This window comes from Phocoena sinus, chromosome 2 (assembly GCF_008692025.1).
Source record: "Phocoena sinus isolate mPhoSin1 chromosome 2, mPhoSin1.pri, whole genome shotgun sequence".
NCBI lineage: Eukaryota > Metazoa > Chordata > Mammalia > Artiodactyla > Phocoenidae > Phocoena > Phocoena sinus.
The window spans coordinates 8,767,307-8,786,485 of record NC_045764.1 but is presented as its reverse complement, the minus strand read 5'-3'; the positions used below and the strand labels follow the sequence as shown (position 1 = coordinate 8,786,485).

The following is a 19,179-nucleotide window of genomic DNA, read 5'->3' as shown; positions in this document are numbered from 1 at the left end:
TCTTGAAATAATTCAGGGATAATCTCTTATCCTCAGTTTTCTCTGTTCTCTCATTCTAGCACTACTGTTATTTTTAATTGGACCTCCTGGACCAGTCCTCTGACTTTCTCAACTGGGTGTTCCTCTTCCATTTTTCTCTCTCTCCTTATCTCTTTCTCTCCATCCCCCCTTCACTCTTGCTCTTTCTCTTCTTTCTGTTACATTTGATCAACTTTCATCTTCTTTGTGGGGCGGGGGACAGTTCCTTTGAATGTTCCTCTTCCATTTTATTATGGTGGTAATATGTTTCCTTCTGTCCCTAAGGATATTAATGATAGGTTTTTTTTTTTTGAAGTTTTTTTCCCCTTGGCATATTCTAATTTCAGTAAGTTGTTTTATTTTCTGGTTTACTTTGTCTGTTTCATTTTAAGGTTTTCCTGAAATGTCTGGTAATCTTTACTGTTTGATCAGATTTAAGACTGGGGGGTTAGATGCTGATCAAAGTGCTGTGTGGGGCTTCCCTGGTGGTGCAGTGGTTGAGAATCCGCCTGCCAATGCAGGGGACACGGGTTCGAGCCCTGGTCCAGGAAGATCCCACATGCCGCGGAGCAACTAAGCGCATGCGCCACAACTACTGAGTCTGCGCTGTAGAGCCTGTGAGCCACGACTGCTGAAGCCCGCACACCTAGAGCCCATGCTCTGCAACAAGAGAAGCCACTGCCATGAGAAGCCCACACACCGCAACAAAGAGTAGCCCCCGCTTGCCGCAACTAGAGAAAAGCCCGCACGCAGCAACGAAGACCCAACACAGCCTAAAATAAATAAATTTATTTAAAAAAAAACAAAGTGCTGTGTGCATGTGTAGGGAGATCTGGCCGGGAGGTTTCCTTGGGGAAGTCTTACGTCAGAAACTTTAAATCTTTTCCTTATCCTGATCAAATTCTCCAGAGGAGACTTTTCCAGTCTCCTGTCTGAAGGGTACTTTTCTAGATGCCAGCATTCTGGAGATGAGTAGGAACAGAAGGCTGAGGGTCTTAGTATTCTGTAAGTTCCCCTCTTTTCAGTAGGGAACCCAAACCCTCAACTCTGATTAATGACTCTGAGTCAAGAGACCCTTTATTTTATGACCTTCTAGTCATTCTTAAACAAGTCCCAACTTTATCCCCATGTCCAGAGGTACCTGGTGTCACTGATTCCTGAGCCTTTGGGGTCCCACAGTATGAAGTGGGTTCCATCTTGGCTCTCCCTACTGTTGGCTCAGATCCAGTCCTCTTGGGCTATCTAGTCAGTTCCCACTCATACCTAATGCTTCCCAAATCTTCTTGCTATTATTTCCTCTCCCTTTCTCTTTGTTCTTGTAGGTGTGTGGCTTTTAAAAGTCATTTTAGTGGCATTCAAGGTGGGAGAAAAATTACATGCGTATATTTAAATCTACCGTCTTTAACCACAAGTCTCTTTATTTCATTTGTATCGGGATGGCTTTCATATGATTATGATTCAGTGTAAGAATGTTGCTATATTTGTTTGTTTTCAGGACCTCATAAACTTATATGGGTCCCAAAAAACAAGTCTTTCCCTCTCTGCCGAATCCTTATAAAGGGACACCCACTCTCATGTAGCACATATGCATGCACATGTGTACAAACATAAAAACACAAATTTAAAAAATATTTCTGTGCATGACAATGACGTGAAAAGAGGCAGTATTTTTCAGTGTTCAAGATAAATTATACATATCTTATACCTCCATGTGCATTCATCCCTTAAATCAATTCTAGCCAATATCAGGTTGAAAGCAAAACCAGAGCTGATATAGAGAATGTGAAGAGATTTTGAAAACATTGATCTTTTATCCAGATTTTGAACATTGTTCTTTTCAGTGCTTCCACAATTGTTTTTCCTCTGGAAGCCAAAGAGAAAGTAACTTTTCTATATTTAATTTTTCAGAATTTCTGATTTTGAAAAGAAAGCGAAGGATCATTGTGAGATTGAGACCCAGACAGAGGGGCGCACAGAACAAGAGAAAGAAGAGGAGAAAGGCACAGAAACTGTGGGTACTAAGTGTCTAAGACTGTTACTACACCCCCGATGGACAAAGAGTAGTGCAGGCGCTGGAGCCGCGTCTTGTGATGTGTTACTGGCTTTAGCAATAGAGAAATAATTTCCATGTTGAATATTTTCTATTTCTCTCATATTTCCTTGTCCTGATCTGAATTTCATTCATTGTAAATTGTACTGAGATGTATTCCTGTCCTAGTGATTCTAAGAAATCACGTCTCTCTCTCTCCTTGGCTGATTTTCTCTCCAGAATTCCTAAGTGGACAGGCCCACTAATTGAGAAAGGAATTTTGTCCAACTTATAATAAGATCATTTGAGGATGTGACCCAGAAACGTAAGGTAGCATTGAAAGACCTTGGTTCTATCCCACTACTTGTTTGAACAAAATACTATGAACAAAAAAGGCTCATTTTTATATACATGCTCATATACATTTCTGTTCTGTGGCAACTCAGAGACGTGCCTTGTAGCCTGCAAACAGTCCGAAGCTTGGGGAAAGGTGATGAAGGCAGGAAGTTGTAAGACCCACAGTAGCCCGTGAGAAGGCATTTACATAAAATACTTTAGCTAATTTATTTATTCAGCAAATATATATCAAATGCCTACTGTATGCCATGCTCTGGGCTGCGTCTCCTACTTTCAAGAGAATGGAGAATATTTTAAAAACTGAGATGAAGAGAACACCTGTGAGTCGTAGTACCCTGTTGACTAAAACTAATCGATAACTAATAATAGAGAAGTACTGAGACTTCCATGGCACCATAAAACTCACTGACAAAAATTCTAGAGCTGCCAGGGAAAAGGCAGTACAGTGAAAATAGTTGAGTAAACTAGAAAAATAAATCAGCCAGGGAATATGGGCATGAGTTGCTAGCTGGATAAATTAGATTGTGCTTTGACATCATTGTGACCTATAGTCCCTTGAACTATGATCAGGATTCTTTTTTTTTTTTTAATTTATTTATTTTTGGCTGCTTTGGGTCTTTGTTACTGCGTGCGGGCTTTCTCCAGTTGCGTCGAGCAGGGGCTGCTCTTCATTGCAGTGCACGGGCTTCTCATTGTGGTGGCTTCTCTTTGTTGTGGAACATGGGTTCTAGGCATGTTGGGCTTCAGTAGTTGTGGCTCACGGCTCTAGAACACAGGCTCAGTAGTTGTGGTGCACGGGCTTAGTTGCTCCATGGCATGTGGGATCTTCCTGGACCAGGGCTCTAACCTGTGTCCCCTGCGTTGGCAGGCAGATTCTTAACCACTGCACCACCAGGGAAGTCCAGGATTCATTTTAATCAAGATAAAGACATTATCACAAGTGCATCCAAACTGATCAGTTAATGATCTATAATGAAGCAGAGTTGTACCCAAATCTTTTTTTTTTCCATACAAGATATTTGGGGCGTTAATTGCCAAAAGTTTAATCAGTTCAACAGTCTTATTTAGACACCAGTGGTTCACACTGTTTTCTCACAAAGAGGTTCATTTAGCCTCTGATAAATGCGTGTTTGTGATTGCCTGGATGACAGGTTGGAAGTGAAGTGGAAACGTTGAACCTTCAGGTGACAACCCTGTTTAAGGAGCTGCAGGAGGCTCACACAAAGCTCAGTGAGGCTGACCTAATGAAGAAGAGACTTCAGGAAAAGTAAGAGTGAGATGAATTTTATCCTCCTTCGAAAAGTGTACAGTTTTACAAAATACGTTAATATACAAAAATATAGTTTTATTACTGTTTTACTGAGTAAAAGAAAAAGAGACCTAATTAAAATATGAATTCAGAAAACACTAATGTTCAGGTTAATATAGAAACATATTAGGAAGTCCTTGTAGTAATATGGGGGAATGGGCCCAAGGGACTCTGATTCTGCTGTTTGGGGACATTTGTTAAGCGTATATGAAGACCTGGAAAAAGCAGTGAGCCAGACTTCCTGTGACTTACGTGAGCTGACAACATTGATGTGAACCAACATAAAAGCTACAAAGGGCAAGAAGAACTTGAGTGAGATTTACTTAGGAAAAAAAAATTGATTTTCAGTCAGTTATGAAGTCTAATTTATAAATTGGGAGAATTTTGCATTTGCTTGTTTCTCTTGATGTAAGAAGTTATCCCAAATTTAGGAAAGGTAAGTTGATGTTGTTCTTTTGGATTAGTTAGCAAACATATTTCCAGCCCAATATACAAGTGTATGTTTCCATGGAGTTACACTGACCAAGGTTGTACAGTATTAATGGTTATCTAGTACATCATAGCAGCTGATGCTAAGGACTTTGGATAAACAGACCTAAGGTTGAAATATGGATCTACCCCTTATTTGTGGTATTACCCTGGACAAGTTATTTATTTAACCTCTCTGAGTCTCCGTTTTATCATTTGTAAACTGTGTGTCATAATTCTGACTTTGTATTAAGTAAGCTAATGTTTAACATGCTTTGCGTTAATGCCTTGCACATAGCTATCAATGGTTTGTATTTGCTGTTATATTGAAAATTTCTCTCTGATCTTTAAGAGCACTGAAAGCATTTCCTTCTCCCCTATTGAATCTTTGTCAGAAGTCATATTTTTTATGCTTAACAGAGCCCATAGTTTTAAAAATACTAAAGATATCCATGGATCACTATATGAGAAGCACCTCTAGCCAATTACTAGTTTGGTCTGTATCTAAACCACAGAAATATATTTGCATGACTAGTTGAAACAATTACTCCAGGTAGACAGTAGCTTGTGTGATATTAGATCTGTACTTGTTTATGCTAGGCATAAGGGTTCAGAAATATTACTTACTTCTAGTAAAGAAGCAGGGAGGATAAAATATTTAATTTTGTACTGTTAAATTTTTGAAAAATGTAATCCTAAAATTCTTTGCATTTTGCTACATAATCTGGGGATTCGTTTAAAAGCCACTGAGAAATGAAGTATTGTTTTGTCCTCATGAAATTTTGCTCTTTCTTAGATGTCAGGCCCTTGAAAGGAAAAATTCTCCAACCCCATCAGAGCTGAATGAAAAGCAAGAGCTTGTTTATAATAACAGAAAGTTAGAGCTCCAAGTAGAAAGCATGCGATCAGAAATCAAAATGGAGCAAGCAAAAACAGAAGATGAAAAGTGAGTATGCTGTGACTGAATGGCTACTTGCTAAAAGAAGATAGAATAGCTCTTTTATGCAGATTGGAATCAGGATTTAAGAATAAATTAAAATTTTTTTCTCTTTTATTTATTTGAAGGCATACTAGTAGACTTTTCTGAGGAGATAAATGTTAAGTTTTATAATAACAATTATGAAAATTATTTGTAATCTATCTTGATTGGGGAGGGGGGAATTGTTTTCTTTGCAAGTAAGCACATGCTAGTAGGTGGTGGGATGATAAGGGTGGGAGGGAAGATTTTGTCACCTGAGTGTTCAGAAGAGGGTTGGGAGGTAAGACTAAGCTTCTACGATATTTTTCCCAAGATTCCATTTTAAAATTTCTTTCTAAATAGGTCCAAATTAGCCACTCTACAGTTGACACACAACAGGCTTCTTCAAGAATACAATAATGCACTGAAAACAACCGAGGAACTAAAAAGAAGAGAGGTACTCATAGAAAAAAAATTACTTTCATAGCCATTTAACATTTTATGTAAATATCTAAAGTAGTTGTGCTAATCCTTAACTAGGTCTGGTTTCAAGGGTTGTTTTTCCATTTATAATTGATTTCTTGTGTCTAAGTGTTTATAACATTTTATAACTCCTGATATTCCACACATGTATAATGTGCCTTGTGTACAGAGGTGATGTGCATGTCCTACGGTCGGAGTACAGTTTTAGCATTTTTATAAATAAATTTATTTACTTATTTATTATTTATTTTTGGCTGCATTGGGTCTTTGTTGCTGTGCGCGGGCTTTCTCTAGTTGCAGTGAGTGGGGGCTACTCTTCATTGCTGTGCATTAGCTTCTCATTGCGGTGGCTTCTCTTGTTGCAGAGCGCGGGCTCTAAGCACGCAAGCTTCAGTAATTGTGGCACACAGGCTCAGTAGTTGTGGCTCGCGGGCTCTAGAGCACGAGCTCTAGAGTACGGGCTCAGTAGTTGTGGCGCATGGGCTTACTTGCTCCGTGGCTAAGCTTTTAGCATTTCTAACAGTGGATGGGTTTGTAGGAGAGCTGAGCCTGGGCTCCTACATGAGTAATGACTATATAGTGAGACTGCTGCCTGGAGCTATCACAGGGCTAGCTTGCCTGCTGTCAGTGAACTTGAGGCCCTGGACTTATCCGGCTGCATCTTAAATTATTGTAATAGTAATAATGCCCCCAGAATGGTGTGATAATTTAAACACCATGGATAGAGATGTCAGGTGATAGATGTATTAATTAACCCGATGGTGGGAATCCTTTCACGATGTATATGTATATCAAATCATCACGTTGTACACTTTAAATATTTTACAATTTTATTTGGCAGTTTTACCTCAATAAAGCTGGAATAAATAAAGACCATGGGAGCTTTGAATTAGAAGGGGTCTTTGAGTTTATATTCTTAGAAATATATTTTCTGTTTTTCATTTACTTTTCCTAGAATATTGTTCCTCTCTAGGACCTAGTAAATTTTTAATTCAAACATTCCACTGACTTCATAAAGTTAAGAGTAATGTGAGTGAAAGAATAGGAGTATCAGCAACTTACACCCGCCCTGAGATAGGGTTTGCTATTATCTCCCTTATTTTAGTGTTTTCTTTTTATAAATCACTATTTTAAATTAGGAAATTATTACCTTCAAGCTGTAAATTAAGTGCATGAAAGTTGTTGAATAAGTTATCACCGCTGATTACCAGAATAGTTTAGAGCCAGTCATTTTTTAAAAAATAAACCTTCATCTAATATTTTACTAAAATAGGTTGAATTATTCCAAAACCATGTCTAGAATAAGTTTGTCTTTTTCAGTCGGAAAAAGTGGATAAGGTGGTGCTGCAGGAACTGAGTGGAAAGCTGGAACTGGCAGAGAAAGCCCTGGCTTCCAAGCAGCTCCAAATGGATGAGATGAAGCAGACCATCGCCAAGCAGGAGAAGGACCTGGAAACCATGGCTGTTCTCAGGGCTCAGGTAGGCTTCGTTCCCAAATGTGAGCCGAGGCAGGCCAACCCCGATTATATTCTCTAACAGGAAGGTGATAGTGCTTAAAATATCTTTTGATTGTATACTATTTCCACCAGTATATTTTAAAAAACCGTTTTACCGAAGTATATCACAGGTGGAAAGTGCACCACACTTTTAAGTGTATTACTCACTGAATTTATCCATTCTACAGTTTATAGACAGCTGGATTATTTCCAGCTTGGGGCTCTGTGTTTAATGTTGCTCTGTCATTCTTACGCGTGTCTCTTTGTTCACCTGTGCATTCATTTCTGTTGGGTACACACCTAGGAGTGGAATTGCTTGTTCATAGCGTATGCATGTTACCCACCTTTAATAGATAATGCCAAAGAGGTTTCCAAAGTGGACCAGTTTTCACTCCCACCAACAGAGAGTTCCTATTGCTCTATATCCTTACCCATACTTGTATTGTCAGAATTTTTAACCATTCTAGTGGGTTTATGATGGTGTCTCATTAAATCTGCATTCCCCTGATGGTATGAGAGTGAGTACTTTTTCAGATGTTTACGGCCTTCTAAGCATCCCCTTTTGTGAAGAGCCTGATCAGGTCTTTGCCCAGTTTTCTTCTGGTTTTCTGGCTTTTTCTTCAATTTATAGGAGTTCTTTATATATTCCACATACAAGCCCTTGCCAGTTATACTTTTTGCAGATTTCTTCACTCTATGATTTGCCTTTCCACTCTCATGAAGGTGTCTGTTGAATGAAAATTCTTAATTTTAATGCAATCCAGTTTATGAGTCTTTTTATTTATGATTATAGTACTTTTTGTGTCCTGTTTTAAAAACTTTCACTATCTCAGGGCCATGAACATATTCTCCTATGTTGTCTTCTAAAAGTTTTATGGTTTTGCCTTTTACATTAAGATCTAAAAACCATCTGGAATTAGCTTTTCTATATGGAGTGAGGTAAGGGTAAAGATTCATATTTCTTCTGCATGAATATCCTGTTCATTTGGCACCATTTATTTAAAAGGTCATCTTAAGGACTCTGCTGCCCTCTTTGTCACATATTGTGTCCAGGTACCCACGGGTCTATTTCTGGATTCTGTACTGTTCCATTGGGCTATTTGTACATCCTTGCTCTGGTACCATACTTTCTTATTATAAAGAATCAAATGCTTTGATATCTGGTAGAAAGTCTTCCTACCTCATTGAGATTCTTCAAGAGGACCTTAGGTTTTCCTTTTCTTATAAATTTCAGAATTGGCTTGATATTTTCTACACAGAAAAAAAACCCTGGGATTTTGATTAGAATTTTATTAAATATATAAAAATCAATTTGGAGATGATTGGCAACTTTACATCATTGACTCTTCCAGTCCACAAACATGACATATCTTCTTTAATTATTTTCAGTCATATTTTTAATCTTCTTAGTAAAGATTTTGCTCATCTTTTATTAGATTATTCCTAGATATTTTCTATTTTTTGATATTTTCTATTTTTAATGATAGTTTTATAAATAGCATTTTTTAAAACTTCATTTTCTAACGGTTGCTGCTATATAGAAATACAATTGATTCCTAATATTGACTTTCCATGCAGTAAACTTACTCAACTCACATTTTAATTCTAATAATACTTCTAAATATTCCTTTGGACTTGGTACACTAAGATCAGTTAAATAATGACAGTTTTTTTTTTTTTTCCTTTCCAGTTCATTATATTTTTTTTCTTTCTTTTTCTTGCCTTATTGCACTGGCTGGGACCCCAGTGCAATGCCGTGTAACAGTGGAGAGAGCAGGCAGCCTTGCCTTGCTCTTAGTCTCAGTGGCAGTGTTTCCAACATTTCACTGTTGAATGTGTGGTGTTTGGTATAGGCTTTTCATGGGTATCACTTACTAGATTAAGAAAATTCCCTTCTCTTCCTTGTTTGCCAAAAATGTTTATTTTGAGTGGATGCTGAATTTTATTTAGGAAATGTTTTTCTTCGTATAATGATATAATTAGATAATTATATGCCTTTTTCCTTCAATTTGTTAATGTGGTAAATCACACTGATTTTTAAAATATTAAACTTTGCCTTTCTTGAATTATCCTCTGTATATATTGTTGGATTTGGTTTGCTTATATTTGCTTAGATTTTTTGTTTCTATATTCTTGAGTAAGATTGGCCCTAGAATTTTCTTTCTGCTCATGTCCTTGTTGGGTTGGATTTCAGGGTTTTACTGGCCTCATAAAAACAAGTTGGGGCACATTTCTTCTTTCACTGTTCTCTGTAAGAATTTGTGTACATTGGCTGGTTGTGACTGTTTTGGCCCACTTTTCATACTGGTGGGTGGAGTCCTTAGAGAAGAGTTTTATTAGTGAACATACATCCTGCCTGAGATGTAAAATCACCAAAAAAGCTGGGGGGAAACCTTTTTTTGTTTGTTTCTATTTTGTTTGCTTAATTAAAAGTGGGATCATGCCATACATTTTACACTACTTTTCATTCATGATATATCTTGGATATCTCTCCATGTTATTACTCACAGCCATATGTAGTTTTTTTAACAGTTGTATGGTGTCCAAAGTGTACATTGCCATGACAGGTTTAACCAGTCCTCTATTAATGGACCTGTAGGTTGTACCAATATTTTTGCTATTATCAACAATGCTGACTGAACATTCTTGTATCTGTGTCTTTGTGCACTTGTGGAATCTCTAGAAAGATACAGAAATGGAATGGTTGGGTCATTGGATATGCCTGTTTTTAGTTAAATAAGTATTACCAAGTTATCTTCCAAAATGCATAATGAAAATTATTCTCTTACCAGAAGTAGATGAGAGCTCCTATCTCCCCACATCCTTGCATCACTCTTTTAAATGTTTGCCAATCTGAAGAAGATAAACAAATTATTTGTAGTGTAACAATGCCAGAAGTTTATTATTCCCTATATACATACTCAGTACCAGCTGCCCAGACGTGGCTGGCCCAGTGAAATATGGAAGTGGTTGACTGAACTTATGGTTTTTAGTTTTATTTCGACAGGAATAGAATTTCACCTGAAGCTCTTTAAGGCATTTCCTTTGTTTGTGCATGATACTGTCGTCAGGTACTTTTGCCATGTTCTGTACAGAGACATTTGTTTTTGATGGATACTCTTGTTCATTCATTCAACAACTCTTTTTTGAGCACTTATGTCAGACACTGTTCTCACTGCCGGGATATAGGAATGGACAAAACAAAGGCCCAGTTCTTACTGGCTCAAAGCTCATAACTGATGGAGGTGAGACTCTAACTCAGATTTAGGTCTGACTCAAAAAAGCCCATAATCTATCAATGATAACCATAAATGTTGGAATTACTCACAAATGGGCAGAAGTCCCTTAAAATGATCTATTTCATAACTTTTTGGTAACTACAGTGTGATTAGAATATTTAAATTTTTATTAATTTTACTTTTTAAAGTAATGGATAAAATTTGTATCCAAGAAAATAATAAATAAATAAATTTGTATCCGAGAACCACTAAATTTGAAATGAAAAACCCAATTTTAAATATAGGAAGTTAAAAAACTGGTATTGAAAATAATGCTCAATTCACTATTAGGCATTCATTTTCACTTTATAATTTTTGTAACAGTGAAGAAATTACATATATGAGCATATTTACTTTTTTATAGGTAACAAAATTATTCTCCAAACGTAGCAGCTAAAACAACAAGCATTTTGTTATCTCACACAGTTGCTATGGATCAGGAATCCAAGAGCAGCTTAGCAGGGTGATTCTGACTCAGGGTCTCTCATGAGGCCTGCACTCAGGATGGACTGAAAGATCTATTTCCAAGATGGCTCATTTCTCATGGCTATGGGCGGGAGACCTCAGTTCCTGACCGTGTGTGCCTCTCCATAGGGCTGCTTGAATACCCTCATGACATGGGCAACTAGCTTCCCCCAGAGCAAGTGATCCATGAGAGAACAAGGCAGAAGCCATGGTGTCCTTTATGACCTAGTTTCAGAAGCCACACACCATTACTTCTGTAATATTCCTAGTGGTTACACAGGTTGGCCCATTCATTGTGGGAGGGGAACCACATGAGGGGTATGATTACCAAGAGGTAAGGATCACTGGTGCCATCTTGGAGGCTGGCTACCACTGTGGAAAGCAGTATGGTAAATGGAAGCGTCCATGGTACACGGGCTTCAATCTGCGTTCAAATGCTGGTTTGAGCACTTAACTAATTTCCCCAAGATTAAGAGCCTATTAAATTTATACAATGTAAGATGAGCATAGCAATTCTGCCTTCCCAGGATTTGGATAAGGAGGAAATAAAATGGTCAATAAGGGCACCAAACATAGGACCCTGCAGATGTTTGGAAGTCAATAAATAGCATCTATTTATTGTTGTTATTTTAAACTTAGCTTAAGGCCAGCCTTCATAAATATACCTGACAGGGTAAATAAACCATTTACCATATTAAGCTAGTGCTGAATATTATTTTTAAAAAAGAGACCAGAGAATTTTACTGAGCTAATGGTACACACAGTATTTAAACTACCTATATCTATGTAATTGCTGGGCTCTGATAGTTTAAAGCACACACACACACACACACACACACACACACACACACACACAACTTGTGTCTTCTATTTGAAGGTAGTTGGAAAGTCATGGTGATTACACTGGTTTCTAGCAGGGACAAGTACCTGTTATTTGCAAGGTACAAATATGTCACAGGATGCAGCACTACCTCTTCACCTTATCAGCAGGTGAGCTGTAGAGAATCCACATTTGTCTAGGTGGTAACTTCTGTCTCTTTTTTTCCTCTAACAGATGGAGGTTTATTGTTCTGACTTTCATGCAGAAAGAGCAGCAAGAGAGAAGATTCATGAAGAAAAGGAGCAAATGGCATTGCAGCTGGCAATTCTGCTGAAAGAGAATAATGCTTTTGAAGATGAAGGCAGGTGAATGAGGGGAAGACTTAGAGCACATATCACCCCGTCTGTGGGAGAGGTGACCCACAGTGTTTCCTAATTTGAGCTATAAGAATCGCTCTGGGGCTTCCCTGGTGGCGCAGTGGTTGAGAGTCCACCTGCCGATGCAGGGGACACGCGTTCGTGTCCCGGTCCAGGAAGATCCCACATGCCGCGGAGCGGCTGGCCCTGTGAGCCATGGCCGCGGAGCGGCTGGGCCTGTGCGTCAGGAGCCTGTGCTCCACAATGGGAGATGCCACAACAGTGAGAGGCCCGCGTACCGCAAAAAAAAAAAAAAAAAAAAAGAATCGCTCTGAGCACACTTTGCCTGACGGTGTCCCTAACACTTAGTTTGCCCTGCAAGGCCTGCAGCACCTTGTGGGAACCTGATCGAGTTCTTTTAGATAAATTGTAAAAACGTGACATTATATGTTCCGAAGTCATATCCTGCCATTGTCATGGATGAAATATTCCTAACACTTTAAATAATTCTGTAATGTTTTCAAAGAAAATACTGCTAAAATTACTTCTATCTTTAAAATTCTCATTTTGATAAAAAACTGAAATATTAAGGAATAGAAAATAGAAAACTACAGAGAATAAAATAATACACACCAATATGTATCCATCCAGAATCGACAGTTACTAATATTTTCTTCAAGTATATATATATATATTTTTTTTTTTTTTTTTCTTTCCCTTTGCCGTACGCGGGCCTCTCACTGCCGTGGCCTCTCCTGTTGCGGAGCACAGGCTCCGGACACACAGGCTCAGTGGCCATGGCTCACGGGCCCAGCCGCTCCGCGGCATGTGGGATCTTCCTGGACCGGGGCACGAACCCGCGTCCCCTGCATCGGCAGGCGGACTCTCAACCACTGTGCCACCAGGGAAGCCCCAAGTATATTTTTTATTAAAAGAAAAAGGAGTTGTAGATGAAGTTGCAGTCTTCTCCCCACACCCCCTGCCATTATAGTCCTCTCTCCCTTCCCCACACTGCCCCGCAACAGCATCCCCAGCTGTTTTGTACTTTTGCATATATACACATCTATATAATATCTTAAAACAAGGGTAATATTAATTTCTTAAAACAAGGTGCCTAGGTTATAAAACGGTCACTATAGGTATTATTCTGCAACGTGCTTTACATAACTAATTTTGAACTCTGTGTGTGTATATATATATGTAGATTTACTTCACTCTGTTTAATTGCTCTGTTGTGTCTTGTTTTAGAAATATGCCACTTTTTTCTAATCTTTTCCCCGGTCAATTGACATTTTGTTTGTTTCCTGATTTTTAAAAATCTTATTTACTTTTACTACATTGTGTCCTAGTGCCAGTAATATTTAAAGCTCAAATTACTCTTAAGTTCTGGTTTCTATGAACCTTGGCTTTGTAGTTTAGGTCTTTCTTTCTCGTACTTCTGTTGAATGCCTGCTCAACGTTGTCGTATTTCAGGGTTTCACATATAGTGCTGCTTTTCATCCCAGCAGGCAGTCCCTGATGGAAATGCAGAGCCGTCATGGGCGAGAGCAAGTGACGCTGACCAGCAGGCCTTATCTCGTTCAAAGAGGTGAGTCACGTGTGATTCTAGGTTGTCAGGGCTCCTGGGGTTAGCTATCCTATGAAGAAGATGCTTGAAGAAAAATTCCACTATACATCTATACAATGGATTCCAATCAAGCTACCAAAATATAGCACCTATCAGTCTTATTTCCACTACCTCAAACTCCACCTACTCTCTACTGAATCCAGACCAGACTCTTCACACTAGGCAGTTAGGCCTGGCATAGCCAAACTTTTGAGCCTTCTCTCACTCTGTTCCCCTATAGATATTAGCCAGTGGAATCACTTCCTGTTCCTTGAAACTTATCCTAAGCTTATATAGCTACATATACTTGCTTATGCGGTATCCTTCACGTAGATGCCCTTCCCTCATTCATATCTCTCTTCCTACAGTCTCTTTCCAGTGAACTCTTAACCCCATTATTTATGTTTTCTAATATGCATTTAAAGTACTGTAATAAATAATCTCCCTTGGAGCTTATATGCTCACCTGCTTCCTGTTTTGCACATAGTAATGTTACCATTTATTGAGAGTTTACTATGCATGGATGCTGTGCTGATCCCTTCATACATATTATTTCATGTGATCCTCAAAAATTCCACGAGGTATATAGTATCACCATCTTCCAGAAGACAAGGTTAAATAACCCAGGATCACGAGGATTTTTAGGGACAGAACTGGACATGGGACCCAAGGTTATCTGACTGTTCACCACTACATGGTACTGCATGTAATAGACTGGCACTAATTATGTACTACATCCAGATTTTAATTCCCTGAGTGAAATTGATCCTGACACTTATTCAAAGTATGGTGCTTTGTTTATTACGTGGTTTAATACTCTAGTAATAATGTTTCCGTCATTTACAGTAAATTACATCACTGAAAGGGAAGTATTTTCCTTGAGTCTAGATATGAAAAAACATAAAATTCACAGGAACAAAGACTGACATAGCTAGATGAAAAGTTAATAGCCATGCCAAGTAAGAAGAATCAGGGTGTTAGATGTTATCCAAAAAAAAAGAGAGCGAGAGAGAGATGTTATCCACATTTCACATAACCTGGTTCTCTAACTTTTTTTAAATGCTGGCTGAGTCTAAGTCCCTTCCACATACCAACAGACTATTGATATGGAACTATCACAGTGTTATCAACAGCAAGGAAAGCAATATTAGTATGTATAGTTAACTATTAAATCCTAGGGAAATTTCTGAGTATCTCTTTTACGTCCTAACTCCACCGATGCCCCTGCCAGAGTTCTTTTACAGGAAAAATTAGGTTAAAGTAAATATTTAGAGGTAGTAATTCAGGTTAAAAATACACATAGAAAAAAAATTCCAAAAAAAATAATACACATGGTATTCATGGGGCATATGCAGAAGCAGCACAGGGACTGACATAAATGTTAGCCTCAGGCATTTTGTAGCATCAGCAGGTAAAGCTGTGTTCTCTGAAGGCTGCATCTACCCACGTGAGCACCACCAGGCCTTTTCTCTAACGTGAATTTAAATATCCTAGCAACATCCATATACCCCATACCTAGAAGTGCCTCCAAGATTGTTTTGGTTCAAAAAAAGGACAATCTCTTGCACCTGGATTTCTTAGGGGAAGATTTTCCTTCCTCATAGCTATATAAGGCAAATATCTATTTACACTTAAAAAAAAAAAAAAAAACTGGTCAAACACTCTTTGACCTAAAATCTAAAAATTGCCACAGAGGGGCTTGCCTGGTGGCGCAGTGGTTGAGAGTCCGCCTGCCGATGCAGGGGACACAGGTTCGTGCCCCAGTCCAGGAAGAAACCACGTGCCGCGGAGTGGCTAGGCCCGTGAGCCATGGCTGCTGAGCCTGCGCGTCCGGAGCCTGTGCTCCGCAACGGGAGAGGCCACAACAGTGAGAGGCCCGCGTACCACAAAAAAAAAAAAAAAAAAAATTGCCACAGAGTGCAAATGTATTCATAATTATCCTAATAAGCTTTTTTGTCTTATAAAAAACAATATTCCAAACAGATTGTCTTAAGATTTTTTGTTTGTTTCCTAACAAAGCTGCCTTAAACAATAGCTCCCCTCAGTATATTTCATCATGGTTGTCCTCTGCTGTCTGCAGCCGTCTAAGTGTCTACTCTGGTCTGGGCGCTTGACTGAACACGAGGGAACAAACGGGCATAAGGCATGGTCAGATCCGTGAAGGCCTATGGTTTAGTTGGAGAGACAGGATGTGCACATAAAAAGATGAATTCATAATACAAGATAACAAGTAAGGAATAGAAATAACAGTGCTGGAGATAAGAGGAAAGGATAACCCCTAAGGGCCAGGGGGGTTGAGAAAGGCCTTGGAAAGATGTGACTTTAAGCTTGACCTGGAAGCCAGGATTTAGATACCTTCTGTATGAGAATAAAAGGGCAAAGGCAGAAATGAGTGTGATGTGTTAATAATGAAAACTGACTAAGCTTATTTTATAGTGAGGAGCCAGGAGGCAGAGGGAACCCATTAGTTGACTGATAAAACAGCCCCAGTCTGCATCTTGAAACCTAGACCAGGACAAAAATAAAGGCACAGACAGATGCAGTAAAGTTTAAAGGGACGAATTAACAGTCCCTGATAAGTGGCAGATTGTCATCTAGAGCAGGGGTTGGTAAACGGCAGTCCACAGGCCGAATCTGGCCTGCCACGTATTTGCATGTCAAGTTTTATTACAGCATAGTCATGCCCGCTTATTGACATACTGTCTGGCTACTTTCATGCTACAGTGGCAGACTTGAGTAGTTATGACCGAAACTTATGACCTGTAAAGCCTAAAATATTTACTGTCTGGCCCTTTACAGAAAGTTACTGACCCCTGATCTAAAACAATGAGACTGTTAGAAAGCTCCCTGCTTCAGAAATCCTGCTTTGTGATCAGTATTTCTATTCAAGGGTGCTTCTAAAGTTTGCTTAACACAAACTGTCCGTAACAGTCTCCCATGTTAGTGAATTCAAATAATATGCTCAGAAGCAAATAACCATATTAAAAGTTACCTCGGGCTTCCCTGGTGGCGCAGTGGTTAAGAATCCGCCTGCCAATGCAGGGGACATGGGTTCAAGCCCTGGTCCGGGAAGATCCCACATGCCGCGGAGCAACTAAGCCCGTGCGCCACAACTACTGAGCCTGCACTCTAGGGCCCGTGAGTCACAACTCTTGAGCCCACGTGCCACAACTACTGAAGCCCGCGCGCCTAGAGCTCGTGCTCCGCAACAAGAGAAGCCACCGCAATGAGAAGCCCGCGCACCGCAACGAGGAGCAGCCCCCGCTCACCGCAACTAGAGAAAGCCCACGCGCAGCTACGAAGACCCAACATAGCCCAAAATAAATTAATCAAAAAAAGAAAAGTTACCTCCACTATCATCTGCAAAAACAAACACTTTGGGGGCTGAATAAGAATCTAGAGACCTGGGTGGAGACACTGAAAAACTAAAATGCTTTGCATCGGTGCAGAAAGATCAGATCAATGAGGTGCTCTGGGAACTAGAAACCATTTCCTGTACTGAGCACGGTCTGCACACAGGGGACCTGCTGAGAGCCATGACTTCTTCAGAGCATTCTTAGATTTAAGACTTGAACCTCAGTCCAACTCCAGGATTGGGGGAAACAATAGGACTGATTCTTCAATTCCTTCTCCTCACTTCCTTTATCTGGATAACTCTTGTTCATTCTTAAGACTCCTCTCAAGTGGAGCTGGTCTCATCGGGGGGCCTGTCTGCACCAAGCAGTCTGAGCCAGACGCCCTTCTCTGCCCTCCCCAACAAAACCACCTTGTGTCTGACACAGCCTCAGTGCTTCCCTCACGTCGTGCCACTGTCTCTTTTTCTTGCCTGATGTCCCCGCCATGTCTGTATCCCTCTCTCCCATCTCCCAAGTGCTCAGAAGCATCTACTGAATGGCCGTAATTGTTGTCTCTGCTTCTGAGAAGGTCCCTGCTGTTCCAGGGTCCCTCTCCATGCTCTGCGCACTGTCCAAATTCTCTCCTTTTCCTTAGCTTACATCCTCATCTATCCTTTTCTTCTCTCAAATATTCTAGTTTTTACTACAACATGTATCATCCTGTACCTAAAACCAAAACCACATATTTTCACATACCTAGAACCTAGAACAGAGCCTAAATCCTAACATGATAGGGAAGCAGGTATTACTTTTGGAGATTTTTTTCTATGTGTGTCGATTACTTCAGTTAAAGACCAAAATAAAACCTGTATTCATTTCCCACGAGGTATTGATTACCAAGTTTAACTGATGTTAAAATTAAAATTTACCATCTGTTTTTAAAAACTGCTTGCAACATGGAAGGAATGGATTAACATTTCATTTAATGCTTATTCCCAGGAGCTGAGGATAGAAACTGGATGCAGCAGGAACAACAGAATATTCCAATTCATTCTTGCCCCAAATGTGGAGAAGTTCTGCCCGACATAGATACACTACTGATTCATGTTACAGACTGCATCATTTAAGTGTTGACCTTTCACCTCCCCCAAACTGTTGGTAAATGTCAGATTTTTTCCTCCAAGAGTTGTACTTTTGTGTCATTTGTTTCACTCAAATATTTTGGCTCATTATTTTAGGAGAAAGAAAACCATTATGTTCTAAAAAGGACATTTTTTGGTGCATTCCCACAAACTCGCAAAATAGAATCCTTAACGTACCACTCTTCTGATAAGAGGTTTTTTTTTTTTTTTTTAATATTCAGTTGATGTGAGCACTGAACTGTCCATGCGGGTTATGAGTGTGTGACATCGTGGATAGAGTAAATGTGGTAATAAGATGGAAGAAGCCTCACTGATTAAGAACTTTCTAAGGAGGCAGGAAAAATGAAGTGGTCACAGATTTAATCAAGAAAAGTGTCTTGAAGTATTTTTAATAAATTACATTGTTATTTTTCTTTATTCATTTAAGATAGATCTATCTGGGCTTGTGTATGTGTTTATCTTAACAGTTTTATTTCAGCCACAGCACCAAAATTATGATGTGGCACTTTTCAGATGAGCCCTGTGACCTTTTACTTGATCCTCAGGACAAGTGAAAAAATACTGACCTACGTGAAGCGGATATATTAGGTTCACTGAATGTCACGTAATCATCCACAGTGTAAAGTTTTCTTTTTCTTTTGTTGTGCTGCAGGTATATGTTTATCAACTATACAGTAAATAGTGTATTAATTTCAAAAAAGAATAGCTATCTATTAATTTTCTTCCTGGATCAGGCTCTATATTCATAATCACAAAAATAGTTATTGCAAAAAAAATAGTTATTGCAAAATAAAATTTTGCTTATGAATCTTTCACATTGTTCATATATGACTAGCTAATTTCATAGGATGTGTTTTCTGTATTCAGCTTCATATAAGCTTAATACTTATTCAGAACCATTTTGTTAATTCCGTGAATATGAGCAAATCCCTTTACTAGATACCAGTAAGTGGTGTTTGAATTAGAAACTGTTCTTTCTAAGGAGGTGAAAAGATAGGGATTTGCCATATTTTGTAAACCTACAGTTTACCAGCCATAAAAGTTAGCAATGTCCTTATG

The 19,179-nt window shown here is 39.1% G+C and overlaps 1 protein-coding gene across 8 annotated transcripts in view; it reads left to right on the top strand.

The window, feature by feature from the left end:
* OPTN (optineurin) overlaps positions 1 to 18,935 on the top strand; it is a 42,451-nt gene extending 23,516 nt beyond the window's left edge. For 4 of the 8 annotated variants that reach the window (XM_032622562.1, XM_032622565.1, XM_032622564.1 and 1 more), the window contains exons 7-14: positions 1,927 to 2,029; positions 3,556 to 3,671; positions 4,978 to 5,127; positions 5,503 to 5,596; positions 6,943 to 7,101; positions 11,916 to 12,046; positions 13,543 to 13,625; positions 17,978 to 18,935. In XM_032622562.1, coding sequence (XP_032478453.1) covers positions 1,927 to 2,029; positions 3,556 to 3,671; positions 4,978 to 5,127; positions 5,503 to 5,596; positions 6,943 to 7,101; positions 11,916 to 12,046; positions 13,543 to 13,625; positions 17,978 to 18,105 — 964 coding nt within the window. In that variant the 3' untranslated portion in view covers positions 18,106 to 18,935. The remainder of the gene's footprint in view (positions 1 to 1,926; positions 2,030 to 3,555; positions 3,672 to 4,977; positions 5,128 to 5,502; positions 5,597 to 6,942; positions 7,102 to 11,915; positions 12,047 to 13,542; positions 13,626 to 17,977) is intronic. The other 4 variants (XM_032622566.1, XM_032622567.1, XM_032622568.1 and 1 more) reach the window with 2 other exon arrangements.
* The last annotated feature ends 244 nt before the right edge of the window (positions 18,936 to 19,179 follow it).